The following is a 12,327-nucleotide window of genomic DNA, read 5'->3' as shown; positions in this document are numbered from 1 at the left end:
GGTGTCGGGCGAGGTGAGGGGAGCTGGAGATTTAACGGACGAACAGCGCCCGCAGCCCTGGTGAGAGGAGGAGAGCTGAGCTGCCCTCGGGCCGGCTTCGAGAGGAAAAAAGTGACTCGCTCGGGCTTGGGGAGGCTTCTGGGCCGTGGTCCTCCCTGCTCTGAGCGAGACCCGCTTCAGGCAGGATTTGAGATAAACTCTCCCTGCCTTTGGGTACCCCCACAGTGACCAGAGCCAGGCTTGATAATTTACTCATATGATCTTTTTATCTGTAACAGGTTCTCCTAACACCTCCTACACACCTTGACACATCTTGTCTGGAAGTTGGATTGCGAGTCAAATATTGACTTGGCTGATGTTCGTCTAAATCACGTATCTGAAAATGCAGTCACAAAACGGAGACTCGGACAAGGGCCTTGCAGGGGAGGCCGCTGCAGAAGAGGTGTCAGGAGAGTCTATGAACCACACCAGCAACAAAGCTGCCCAAACAGAAAGGGAACGCAGTTCCGTTGGCACAGGTGAGCCCTTCCAGCTGGCTCGCAGGGGTGAATTTAGGGAACCTTACTGAACATAAAGCCTAGAAATCAAGTCTGTCATTACTCATCTTGATGCACTCTCAGTTTATTCTATTCTCCCACTAAAGTAAATTAAAATCTTGCCATAATTGAAGCTTACTGAAGTGCTTTTTTTTCCCCGTTTCTTTAATTTTCTTCTTGCTGGAGAGATATCTTCCTGTGTTGCAATCATACAGCTAGCCTGACCTCTAAATGTTTTAATTACAACCATATATAAATGAGCTGGTACAATCATCTTTTTTGCATTGTCTCTTTTTAAGCATACAGACTGCAAGTGCAACTAGAAAGTGCAGAGCAAGAATCTGAGGAGAAGAGTATTGAAAATCAAAGGCAGTCTAGAGACAGCTTGGATGATTACAGCGCTGGAGACACCTTCCGAAGAGTGCAAGAGGGTAAATTTGTAGAAGAGCCAGACTAACAAACAGCACTTGAGATAACTCAGATACACCATTCCTGTAGTCTCTTTACATACAGAGTTAGCAGTCTTGTTAAATTCAAATTATTGTTAATTAAATGTCATCTATAATAGCTGTCTAAAACCATAAGAACATTGGTGACAGTATTTTACGTCACTGTATGTTATAATAATCTTAAGACTAGTGGGTACTACCTGACTTCCAGATCTAAAAAAAAAAAAGAAATGCAGATTTCAACAATTTATTTTGCTACTACTTATTTTACTACTTTGCCTTTTAAAAAAGTTAAGTTGCCTTTCATTAAAAATCTCATCAGAAATCTTGGTTAGAACACCCCTTTTCTGGAAATTCATAGTGCTCTTCAATATTTCTCTGAAGTAATTGCCAGCTTGACATGTTTTCCCCACTCACACTGTTAATCTGCAACTTGTTATCTTACTCACAAAGATGTTAAAATCCAAGAGAAAGGCACCACCAACCCTACATCCAGAGCAGATCAAGAGAATGAACAAAAATCAGACAGTGATCACAAAGGGGTCACGAGCTCAGTCAGTCAGAGGACAGAAGAAAGGAGGGGCTGTGTGAGGTAATACATTGTTTGTGGTTGTTTTTTATTGACATCTTGGCATCACCGAAGTCAGTGGGAGTTTTGCTGGTTTATATGTTAATCTTAATCCAGGAGAATAATTTTGAAGATGAACTTGAGAATAATAAATAAATCAGGAATTGGTGATATTTCCAGCCACTGTACAGCTTTTTTTTACAGGCACAGTAGCAAACTACATTCTACCAACCTGATGGACCTGGAGAAAATTGTGCAAATTCTTTTAGGAGTATTGTTCAGTAGATTTGACTATTTCTAAGCATCAATCCAGGCATATTAATTCATCACAATGTAAATATTTACCGTTGTCAAGATATTTTTTCCCAGAGGAAATCCAGAGGTTCCTCAGATGGTTCACAATAAGACTCATCTCCTTTGTAAGCTCTGGTCTAATTTTGGACCAGCCTAAACCAGCATACGCTGCAACAGCTGTTCATTAATAGTTGTGAAATGGAATTATTCTCATGTTATCACTGATGAAGCACATTGTAAGCAAATAATAAAATTAAACTCCATATTTTGTACTGTTTAATAACATTGTTTAAAGTCTGGTCATGTGGGCAAGTTATGGAGTGGTATATAAGGACCAATGAAGATTTGCCTTCTGTTCCTGTACCTGCTTACATGTTGGTAAAGCTTCCCACAGTTTATTTTGCTGCCAGCTTTGACGAAGCTGTTCTGTTAGAGACACAGTCCTTTTAAGTCAAGGGAAGGACTCTCGCTGAGTTAGCAGGAGGTAGATTGGACTGCACTTACATAGAAAAAACTTAATTATCCTGGGCTAATCAGCCCGACACATTTCAGAATTAAGTTCTTATGAAGAGTGGTGGCAGAGAGTAATAACTGCACCTAAGATAATTAATGTTTTGAAGGAACACATTTTATGATCCTATAAATTGCTAATAATTTGATTAAATGCTGCTACAAATAGCACAATGAAAAACAGGGGGATATACTGCAAGTGACTAGCATACAATAATGTACCTGGTCTGGAAATATGAGACAAAAGTATATATTTTAAAACAAAAAAAAAACCCACACAAAGATTTCAGAATTAAATACTTTTTTTTTTGTTTTGCTTCTTCTTCCTGCTCTTATTTTAGAATGACAAAAAAGATTCTGCGAGACATCTGTAAACAGCAGAAATTATACTCGACCCCGTACTTAAATGATACACTTTACTTGCATTACAAAGGTAAGATGTGGGCATGACTGTTTAAATTTATCACAGTAAGTGGTATTTTAGCAGAGAATCTAGTTTATGGCTCACTGAATTAAAGTGTCTAATAATTCTTTTACATTAGAAACATAATTTAATTTTCTGTAATAATGAAATTGTGAAACAAAATGAGGCAATATGAAGGTAGAAAAGTGAACTGATTATAGACCTAATTCACTTGGTGGAGTCATTCAAAGGTTCAGTAGGAATCAAGGGACACTTTTTCCCCCCCCCTCAAAACAGTAGCCTCTGAGAAATATCTTCAAATATTGGTCTGGGTTGCATTCAGAGCAAAATATATGTATTTCTTCTTAAATATGTTTGTATAAAGAAGCTGTTTTCTAGCTTTTTTTTTACTGACAAATAAAATGGTCAGGAAGAAAATGAGCATTAAAGCCTTGCTGCATGTTCTTAAATCCTACGGAAAGAAGTTGCCAGCATGAACGTGGATCATTCTCTTGCCATCTTTGAGCAGGTTTTTGCATGATAACAGTTAGCTGGTTCAGGTTAACAAAAGACATGCTAAATCTACCTTCTACATTTGGCCTTGTTTTTCTCAATATTTATTATTTGAGCATCTGAAGAGCTGCTAAAGCTACACGAATACGTACCTATATGTTTTACCCTTTATGGGCCAGGTACTGTACTATTAATTCAGTAGAAATCTTGGCAGCAACTGTACCAGCTGAATATAAATGTCACAGGCTGTTTCAGCAGCACTGGTTTAATGAAATTGACTCTTGCGAAGACTTTTGTTTTCAACCAATGTAATTTCATTTTAAAACATCTTTTTTTCTGCAGGATTTGACCGCCTGGAGAATCTTGAAGAGTACACAGGATTGAAGTGTCTATGGCTGCAATGCAATGGCTTAACAAAAATCGAGAATTTGGAGGCTCTGACAGAGTTGCGTTGCCTTTACTTGCAGCTCAATTTAATTAACAAAATTGAAAACCTCGAACCCTTACAAAAGCTGGATTCCCTCAATATCAGTAACAACTACATTAAGACCATTGAGAATCTCTGTAAGAACCGTTGGTACAATGTTTTAACCTATAATGAGCCCCTATTCCTAAGCTTTGACTAACTAAGCTATTGTTAGTGACACTAGTTTCAAGGATGTTTTTTATTGATGTTAAAATTTTGCACAATATTCCACACCGAAGTCCCCAAGGCTTCTATTGAAGAGTCACACCTACCTGTTTTGCAATTTAAATAGCTGAGTAATTACTTTCACATGGATACCTAGGACAATTAAGTCATTTTTCCTCACTTCTTAATATCATATCTCGGTACTTATCTGTGTTGCAGACAGGCTGACAATCCAGTTTGCACAATTTACTTTACAGATGTGCTTTTAAGATGTGCTTTGGCAGTTGCAGACATGATTACCCAATCTTTTATGTCTGTTATTTATTCTATCTACAAAAGAAAATAAAAAATAATTCATCTACACTATCATTTGTGTACATTGGAAGTGATTTGAAACCCAAGCTCTTGCTTTTGTCTAACTGACTAGTCTGAAACATCAGTTAAAAACAAACACCATCCTCAAGTATTTTTCCCAGGATGAAGAAAACAGCCTATTTTTTCTAGCCAAAAAGTGCATATAGCAGAATAACAAATTTAGGGAAAAAGCCCCCAGTTCAATAGAAATAATTATGTTGACAATGCAGTTTTCTGTGAAGCAATGACTCTCACCTTTCCTCTCATTCTACTGGTCTTGTCCGACAGCTTGTCTGAAAGTCCTGCAGACTCTGCAGATCTCTCACAATAAGTTAGAAGCAGTAGAAGACATCCAGCACTTGCAAGAATGCCCAAGTATTTCTGTTCTTGATCTTTCCCACAACAATCTCAGTGATCCAAGTATTATAACTGTTCTGGAGACCATGCCTAATTTGGTAAGCTGGGTATAACTGGGGGTTTGTGTCATGTATGTGGGTGAATCCCATTAAATGGTTTTGTTGGGTAGTCCAGTGCACAGTAGGTATTGATCTAAAATAAATGTTATCAGATATTATTTTTGTAGAATACCTGTAACACCCAGGATGTTTTATTCACTTCTTGTTTTTTAAATGATAGGGAAAGTGCATCTCAGATTGGGTTTTTTTGCTACTCAACTTTCAAAATTGTTTCCCTTGTTTCTCTAGCGTGTGCTGAATTTAATGGGAAACCAAATGATAAAGAAAATTGCTAATTATAGAAAAACACTTACTGTCCGACTGAAACAACTAACATATCTGGACGACAGACCAGTTTTCCCAAAGGATAGGTAAGAAGCAGAGCCATCTTCTTGACACAGCAATAAAGCTCAAATGCTAATAATAACTCATCAGTTTTTTGTCAATATTGTCAAGTAAGACTGACCAGTATAATTTATTGAGGGTGGGTGACTCAATAAAGAGTCATGGTGTGATACAAGAGTATTATATTATGGAGTTCTACAGCTAACATACCTAGGGGAAAAAAAACCCCAAAAACATGTATTTTTCCACAAGAGCATTAATTCTTGAACAGAATTGTTTTATGCCAAGTCTGTAGACCAGAGGCAAATCCTGATTTAAACAGAAACTGAACAAGTGTCTGGAAAAGCAGAGCCAAGATCAGCACTCCTGGCAGATCTGAGGGCTGGAGCACCTCTCCTATGAAGACAGGCTGAAAGAGTTGGGGCTGTTCAGCCTGGAGAAGAGAAGGCTCCGGGGAGATTTTATAGCGGCCTCCCAGTACCTGAAGGGCCTACAAGAAAGCTGGGGAAGGACTTTTCATAAGGGCAGTTAAGGACAAAACAAGGGGAAATGGGTTTAAGCTGAAAGAGGGGAGGTTTAGATTAGATATTAGGAAGAATTTCTTCACTGTGAGGGTGGTCAGACACTGGAACAGGTTGCCCAAGGAAGTTGTGGATGCCCCCTCCCTGGAAGTGTTGAAGGCCAGGCTGGATGAGGCTTTGAGCAACCTGGTCTAGTGGAAGGTGTCCCTGCTGATGGCAGGGGGGTTGGGACTGGATGATCTTTAAGGTCTCTTCCAACCCAAACCATTCTATGATTCTATGATCTCTGGTGGTATAATCAGCAATATTTGGATATCTTTTGTTTCTTTTGTTGCAGTTCCATATACAAGATCAGATACACGTGCATCCCTGTTGCGTAGGGATGGTCATTACTATGTTGGTTTTTTTTTCTCTTGCATCTATTTTATGCTGTTACCAAGCTATTTTAAATTTCTCTTTCATTATAAAGATGGGCTTTTGTAGTGATATTAGAGTGAACTTCTGTGTTTTCATTAGAGCCTGTGCAGAAGCCTGGGCTGCTGGAGGGCTTGAAGCTGAGAAAGCAGAAAGGGAAAAATGGGAAACCAGAGAGAGAAAAAAAATCCAAGATAGCATCGATGCTTTAGCAGCAATCAGGAGAAGAGCAGAGGAAAAGAAAAGACGACAGCATATGGAAGAAAGAGGTGCAAGTGCAAAAGGTGGAAATGGAGGTGCAACAGACATCCTAGAAGGTTTGTTCTTAATATTTTGGAAGATGTCTGTGTTTAAAATAAATGAATAGTTCCCAAATGTTCAGAAGCAGGCTGATGCCATTTTTGGGAGGTATTTATGAATCTTCTTTTCCCGTACTGAATACTTTATTAATCTTGGTCCACCTTAGATTAACCAGAACTATTTTAAGCAATTGTCACCTTTCTCACTGCTGATGAAACAAAAACCACAACAAACCCCTTTCTATCACAGTGTTTCAAGCTCTCCTGCCCTTCAGCAGAACAACCAGGTGCTAGTCAGGGCAATACTGGTTCCAGCAGGCATTCATGGGTGCAAGGCAGGTAGTTACACCCCAAGAGTGGTATTTCCCCAAGATGCAGAACAGGGCTGGCGTCAGTGGGCTTGTGGGCTCCAGTAAGACCCAGTGAGAACCGCCTCACTGGTCCCTATCCAGGCACTTTGCTGCTGCTTTCACTAACAGTAAGAGCTTCAGCCTACAGCAGTGGTAATACCGGCAGTAAGAGGAAGGTCTTCAATCATTAGCTTCCTTACTGCCCTTTTATGCCACAAATTCTCCTGTCACATTATTTGAGGAGGCATACATTTACAACCAGTAATAGGTCCCAACCCAACCTTTCTAGAGAAGTGAATGTGTTTCAGGATACACAGGACTGAAGCCAAAGGAGGAGGCAGCACTAGAGTGCAGAGGAGTGTTCATCCGTCTGACACGCTTTTGGGTTTCACAGGCTCTGAAATCAAACATGGTTGACTAACAAGGAAAACTTTTCCTGCAAGCAGGTAGACTGCATAAAGGAGAGGAGAACTTCAGCATTTGTCACTGATCCAGCAAAATGCTCAAGCTTATATTTAAATACGTAGTCACTTGTGAGCGTCTGCAAAGTTAAATAAAGATACCAGTTATTTAGTATAGTGTTTTCCCTAGCTGAGTTTTTTGCTGGGGAACTGTATTTGCTAGGGAGTTGAGATGGGAAAACCCACAACATTGCTGCAGTCTTGGGAGGACTGATCCTGAATAGCTGCTCAATAAAGTAGGAGCCTCTAATCCATATTTTAGGCCAAACTATTACGTCCATGTAGTAAAGTTTGGATATTTAGAATGAGTAATGGTAGATTAACTCAGCAGTTTTAATGAACTTGTTTCTTCTGTAGAAGCACCTGCAAATTCAGGTGACACCGATGGATATTCTAATACATCAGAGACTTCAAATATACCAGAAGAGGAAGAAACTCAGGAGAAGACTGAGAAATTTAGAAATGAAAGTTTTGATGCTCGTGATGAAGTGATAACACTTCTACCAAATAGGGGAGAGAAAGCAGATTTCACATCTAGAACTATCACTGCTAGAATTCAAGAGGATGCACAAGAATTAAACTCTTGCCAACACTCAAACATCAACAAGACGACAGACGGTAACGTACTCGGTGAAGAATCAAACCAAACTGAGGAAGCAGAGACGTTGAGCCAAACTCTTAGTGTAGTACCCCCTCTGCCGTGGTTCAAACCAACTGATTCATAGATAAGATCATCCCATTAGATTTCCACAGTGACTAGTTGAAAATCAAGTAACACTGCATAAAATATTCTTTAACTATAACAACAACAAAAAAAATCTGAGGGCTCAACCTGCAACTTCTGCTAGATGAAAGTGGAATTCCACTTCTCACACGTGCCAGGTTTAGTGACAGGACAGGAGAGCTTGCAGGCTTCCCTGTGTGGTCTGTCTGCCAGCAGAAGCTGGACATCACTTTAGAGGTGGTTTTGTGCCTTCACATGTGGAAAAATGCTTTAGTAGATTTGTGGAATACGTTCTTGCAAAATGCAAATATTAATTTATACAACGTAAAGGAGACCAAGAATGCAATGGAAAGACACAGGGCTGGATTCAGCTGTGAATTCTGCAGTTAGTCAGGTCCCCAGCACTTTGGTTTTGCAGTGCTTGCTGTTGCAATATAGAAAATCTTTTATTCTGACAGTTCTCTGCAACTGACTGTCGTTTATTCTTTAGATTTACCAAGAGAGAAGGCAGCTACTGAAGAGGCCGTGCTTCCTGAGCTGGATGAACATGCTGGAGCTGAACAGATCAAACCAGAGACACCAGAGAAACTTTATCTTGACGTATGTATTAGATTCAGATTTTGGTATTGTCTGCTCCCAAATTAATTCTTGTACCATCCTGACTAATAAAACTATATGGCAAGGTGTCTAACAAAGGTCTGCTATTAGGAAAAGTAAAAGGAAAGAAAGAATAAAACCCAAAAAGTAAAGTTGTAGGCTTATTCCTTCTCTCCAGTGTAGTATGTGTAAAGAATGTACCTCTGCTCCCAAAGGTTATTTTGTCCTTTGGCCATAAATCACCTGAAGCTGACCTTCTATCTCTGTGATTTCTCTGGAGAAGTTAACCAGGGCTCTCACTTTTAAAACAGAAATCACAACAAAAAGAATCCAGTGGATCCATGTGTCTTCAGGCAAAACTCAAATGAAATTTGCAGTTGGAAATGTAAAATTTGGCAGAAAAAGCATAAGGAAGAAATAGCCACCCACTCATTGTAACCGTTAGCTGGCACTATTACATATTATAAATTAATTCTCAAAATAGAACTTAGGTACATTTCTAAGAAGAGCAGAACATGCATTATTCAGGTATATAACAAGCGATTGGCATTTGTAAGATGGTCTTCTGTTATCTAAGATTTCTATCGGATGATGCAGTATTTATACATGTTTAACCACATTTATCCATGAGGAGGACACAGATACCACTGAAAAATAAAATCTCCCATCAAACTTCTGAGCTTATGGTTTCCCACAGCACTTAATATACTCTTTGATTCCTTATACTGCCACTACTAACTAAATTCTTACTGGAATGTTTTAGAAAAGTCTCTTATATCTTTTCCATACTCTTAATTTCCCAAGAAAAAATTCCATCCTGTTACTGAAAGGCTCAACTCCCTGCTTCAGCAGAGGGCTCGCTGCTGCATCCTCCTGTTTGCCTGTTTGTAATGACAGGTTTAACAAGGACAGTGGAGAAAACTGGTGGAAATTCCAAGTATATACAATATTATTTTAATAAGCAGATCTTGCTGAGTCTGAACTAAAATCTTTAAATAAAGAGCAACACTTCAGGGACCCACCATGTGAAGATCTCATAGACTGTTTGTTTTCCCCTGGTGCTGCATGGCACCATAGCATGCTCCTTTGCACAGACTTGAACATGGTCTAAAAGGAAATCTTCAGCATACTTGCATGGGGTTTCTTTTGATGCATTAGAAGTGTGACTATTCTAATTCTACAGAAGAAAAACCAAGCCCAAATCACATACTAACACACATCTCAGTGCTCTGCGCTACTTTGTTCTCCAACTGACGTCTAGTGATGGAAAGAGCTTTTCCCAACAGCCTCCAATACTTACGCTACTGCAGATTTTCCAAAGAGACTTTGTGTTGACATAGTGAGGGATGGCTGTGGAGACGCCGATGGTGAGAAGCTCTGGAGCAGCACCGTTGTCCTTCTCCATATCCTGTAGTCAGGAGATGGTCTCAGTAGCAATATAAGGGAGAAGAGTGGAGGAGGATTTGTAATGTGGTGGTTACAACATCTCTCTGTCAAGCAGAAACAAGCCCGTTGTTGCTGCACATGCCTTGGTGTGGGGTTGGAACGATGTTGTGTGTGCCTAAACCAGGATAACTTTTAATAAGCCATCTTGGTTTGATCTGCAAATGCACCCTGCTGATTGGAACAAGACTAACAGCTATTTCACTTCCCTGTTGACATCACATTTCATCCACTATCATTAATCTCAAATCTTTATTTGAATATTTTTAGTGCTATTCTTATAAAACCATGTGAGTAGCTGCAACCATCTCAGGACAAAGAAATTTCCTTTGTTGATTTTAATTCTCATGCTGCCGTGCCAAGCCGCTTGCTACAGAGTCATTAAGCAATAAAGCCAAAAGAAGATGGTTTTACCAGTATTGAGCTACATTAAAGAATTGGCAAAAGCTATTACTTTCTGTCTGTGAGTTTGTATGCCTGCTCTCTATTGTTTTCCTTTTGTGTCAGCAAGTGGCAGCATTTTCTAATGGAAAGCTGAAATGATTGAACCTGTCTGAGGAAAAACAGTTCTCAGCAAGTTTCCAGTTCTATATTGTGAGGCATTCACAGTAAAACACTGTTTTATTAGATGTATTTAGGTGAACAGAGTTTACTGATACACAGTTTCAGGTAGACTGCAGATCTTGATTTGACTCTTACACATAAAGATGGGTTGAAGTTGAGATTAAGTCTATTTTCCCTCTGATTAATGATCTTGTGATTGTCTTCAGGATCTGCCTGATTTAGAAGATATAGATGTAAATGAATTTCTCCCAGAAGAGGAAATCTTTGTTCAAAAGGTAAGATTCTTATTCTTTGAAACTTCCCTAAACACATTTACAAATGTTTTGCAAAATGAGGATAATTAAGTTGTGAAATACTGTTTTGGGCGATGCAATCAGTTGCGCATTTATAAACTAAAGGGGATGTTTCAGCAGGTCTTCTCTGTCCACTTGCAAATATTTGTTAGTTTGATTTTTTACATTATTGTGTTGCAAAAATAGGAGAACGAAAACCTAAGATCAAGTAATGGAACAGTTAAAGAAGATTAATTTCTTAGTAGCATAGAATCATAGAGTGGTTTGGGTTGGAAGGGACCTTAAAGACCACCCGGCCCCACCCCCCCTGCCATCAGCAGGGACACCTTCCACTAGACCAGGTTGCTCAAAGCCTCATCCAACCTGGCCTTCAACACTTCTAGGGAGGGGGCATCTACAACATCCTTGGGCAACCTGTTCCAGTGTCTGACCACCCTCACAGTGAAGAACTTCTTCCTAATATCTAATCTAAATCTCCCCTCTTTCAGTTTAAACCCATTTCTCCTTGTTTTGTCCTTAACTGCCCTTATGAAAAGTCCTTCCCCAGCTTTCTTGTAGCCCCTTCAGGTACTGGGAGGCCGCTATAAGATCTCCCTGGAGCCTTCTCTTCTCCAGGCTGAACAGCCCCAACTCTTTCAGCCTGTCTTCATAGGAGAGGTGCTCCAGCGCTCGGATCATCCTGGTGGCCTCCTCTGGACTTGTTCTAGCTGCTAGCCCTCCTCTGGACTTGTTCTAGCATGTAGTGTTTTAATGAAGATTATTCTTAAAATATACTTTACAGTACCAATATGCTGCAAAGAACTGACTAGATAGAACAAATCACCTGCTACTGACTAAAAATCAGACTTTTCCACTGAAAACAGAGAGGTTGAAACTCTGCTCCTCTGCGAGCTCGTCAGATACAAGGCAGTTCATGCCCACACTGGCGTTGTGCTGTGCTCAAACTGATGTACTAGGCAAAAGCCCAGAAACAGAAAAAAAAGAGAAAAAAGGAAAAAAAAAAGAAATTACAAATATGAAAAGGCCAGCTTTGATTCCTGTGCTGATGTTGACTCATAACTTGCCTTGCTGGAGGCAGAGGCTGGCACAGTACGTGTTGGTACAAATCCCTCCAAGGTGACTCAAACTTTTCCTACAGTAAGCGTCAGGCATGGAATTTATTTTCTCTTTTGGTCACAGACACATAACAGTGTTGAGAAATGTCCTGGCCAACAAAACCTCCAATTAAAAGAAGATAAGGAAAGGGAACAGAGGGGATTATTGAAGGAGTACACATTAGGAGCTCTCACGCTCCGAAGGGTGCTCAGTGCTTAACTGAAGTCAGAGGAAGATGTTAGTCAGGTTGGAGGTAAAGCAACAGAACTGAGCCCACACGTTGCTGAATTGCTGAAATAGGTCTTTTTATGAACTGTTAATAGTTCATTGTCAGTTAATCCCTGATACCCAAGAAATAGTTAATGCAAGATTAGTCCATAAAGACGCAGAGCTATGGGTGTGAAGCACGTCTTCCATACATCTTGGGAGAACAGCACATCAAAGCCAACAGCTGTTATGTGGATCCAAAAGATCCTGACCCATCTTTTAGCTTTTACATCTAGAGTAA

The 12,327-nt window shown here is 39.8% G+C and overlaps 1 protein-coding gene across 1 annotated transcript in view; it reads left to right on the top strand.

Moving 5' to 3' along the window:
* The first annotated feature begins 858 nt into the window (after positions 1-858).
* The window catches only part of DNAAF1 (dynein axonemal assembly factor 1), a 12,253-nt gene continuing 784 nt past the window's right edge, over positions 859-12,327 (top strand). Inside the window, exons 1-10 of the mRNA XM_029086948.1 lie at positions 859-967; positions 1,439-1,577; positions 2,699-2,790; positions 3,616-3,837; positions 4,547-4,713; positions 4,963-5,084; positions 6,096-6,310; positions 7,461-7,721; positions 8,318-8,427; positions 10,638-10,706. Coding sequence (XP_028942781.1) covers positions 2,700-2,790; positions 3,616-3,837; positions 4,547-4,713; positions 4,963-5,084; positions 6,096-6,310; positions 7,461-7,721; positions 8,318-8,427; positions 10,638-10,706 — 1,257 coding nt within the window. The 5' untranslated portion in view covers positions 859-967; positions 1,439-1,577; position 2,699. The remainder of the gene's footprint in view (positions 968-1,438; positions 1,578-2,698; positions 2,791-3,615; positions 3,838-4,546; positions 4,714-4,962; positions 5,085-6,095; positions 6,311-7,460; positions 7,722-8,317; positions 8,428-10,637; positions 10,707-12,327) is intronic.

Source organism: Antrostomus carolinensis, unplaced genomic scaffold (genome assembly GCF_000700745.2).
Source record: "Antrostomus carolinensis isolate BGI_N321 unplaced genomic scaffold, ASM70074v2 scaffold38739, whole genome shotgun sequence".
Taxonomy (NCBI): domain Eukaryota; kingdom Metazoa; phylum Chordata; class Aves; order Caprimulgiformes; family Caprimulgidae; genus Antrostomus; species Antrostomus carolinensis.
Note: the sequence above shows the minus strand (reverse complement) of the source record. Positions and strands in the feature narration are given on the sequence as shown.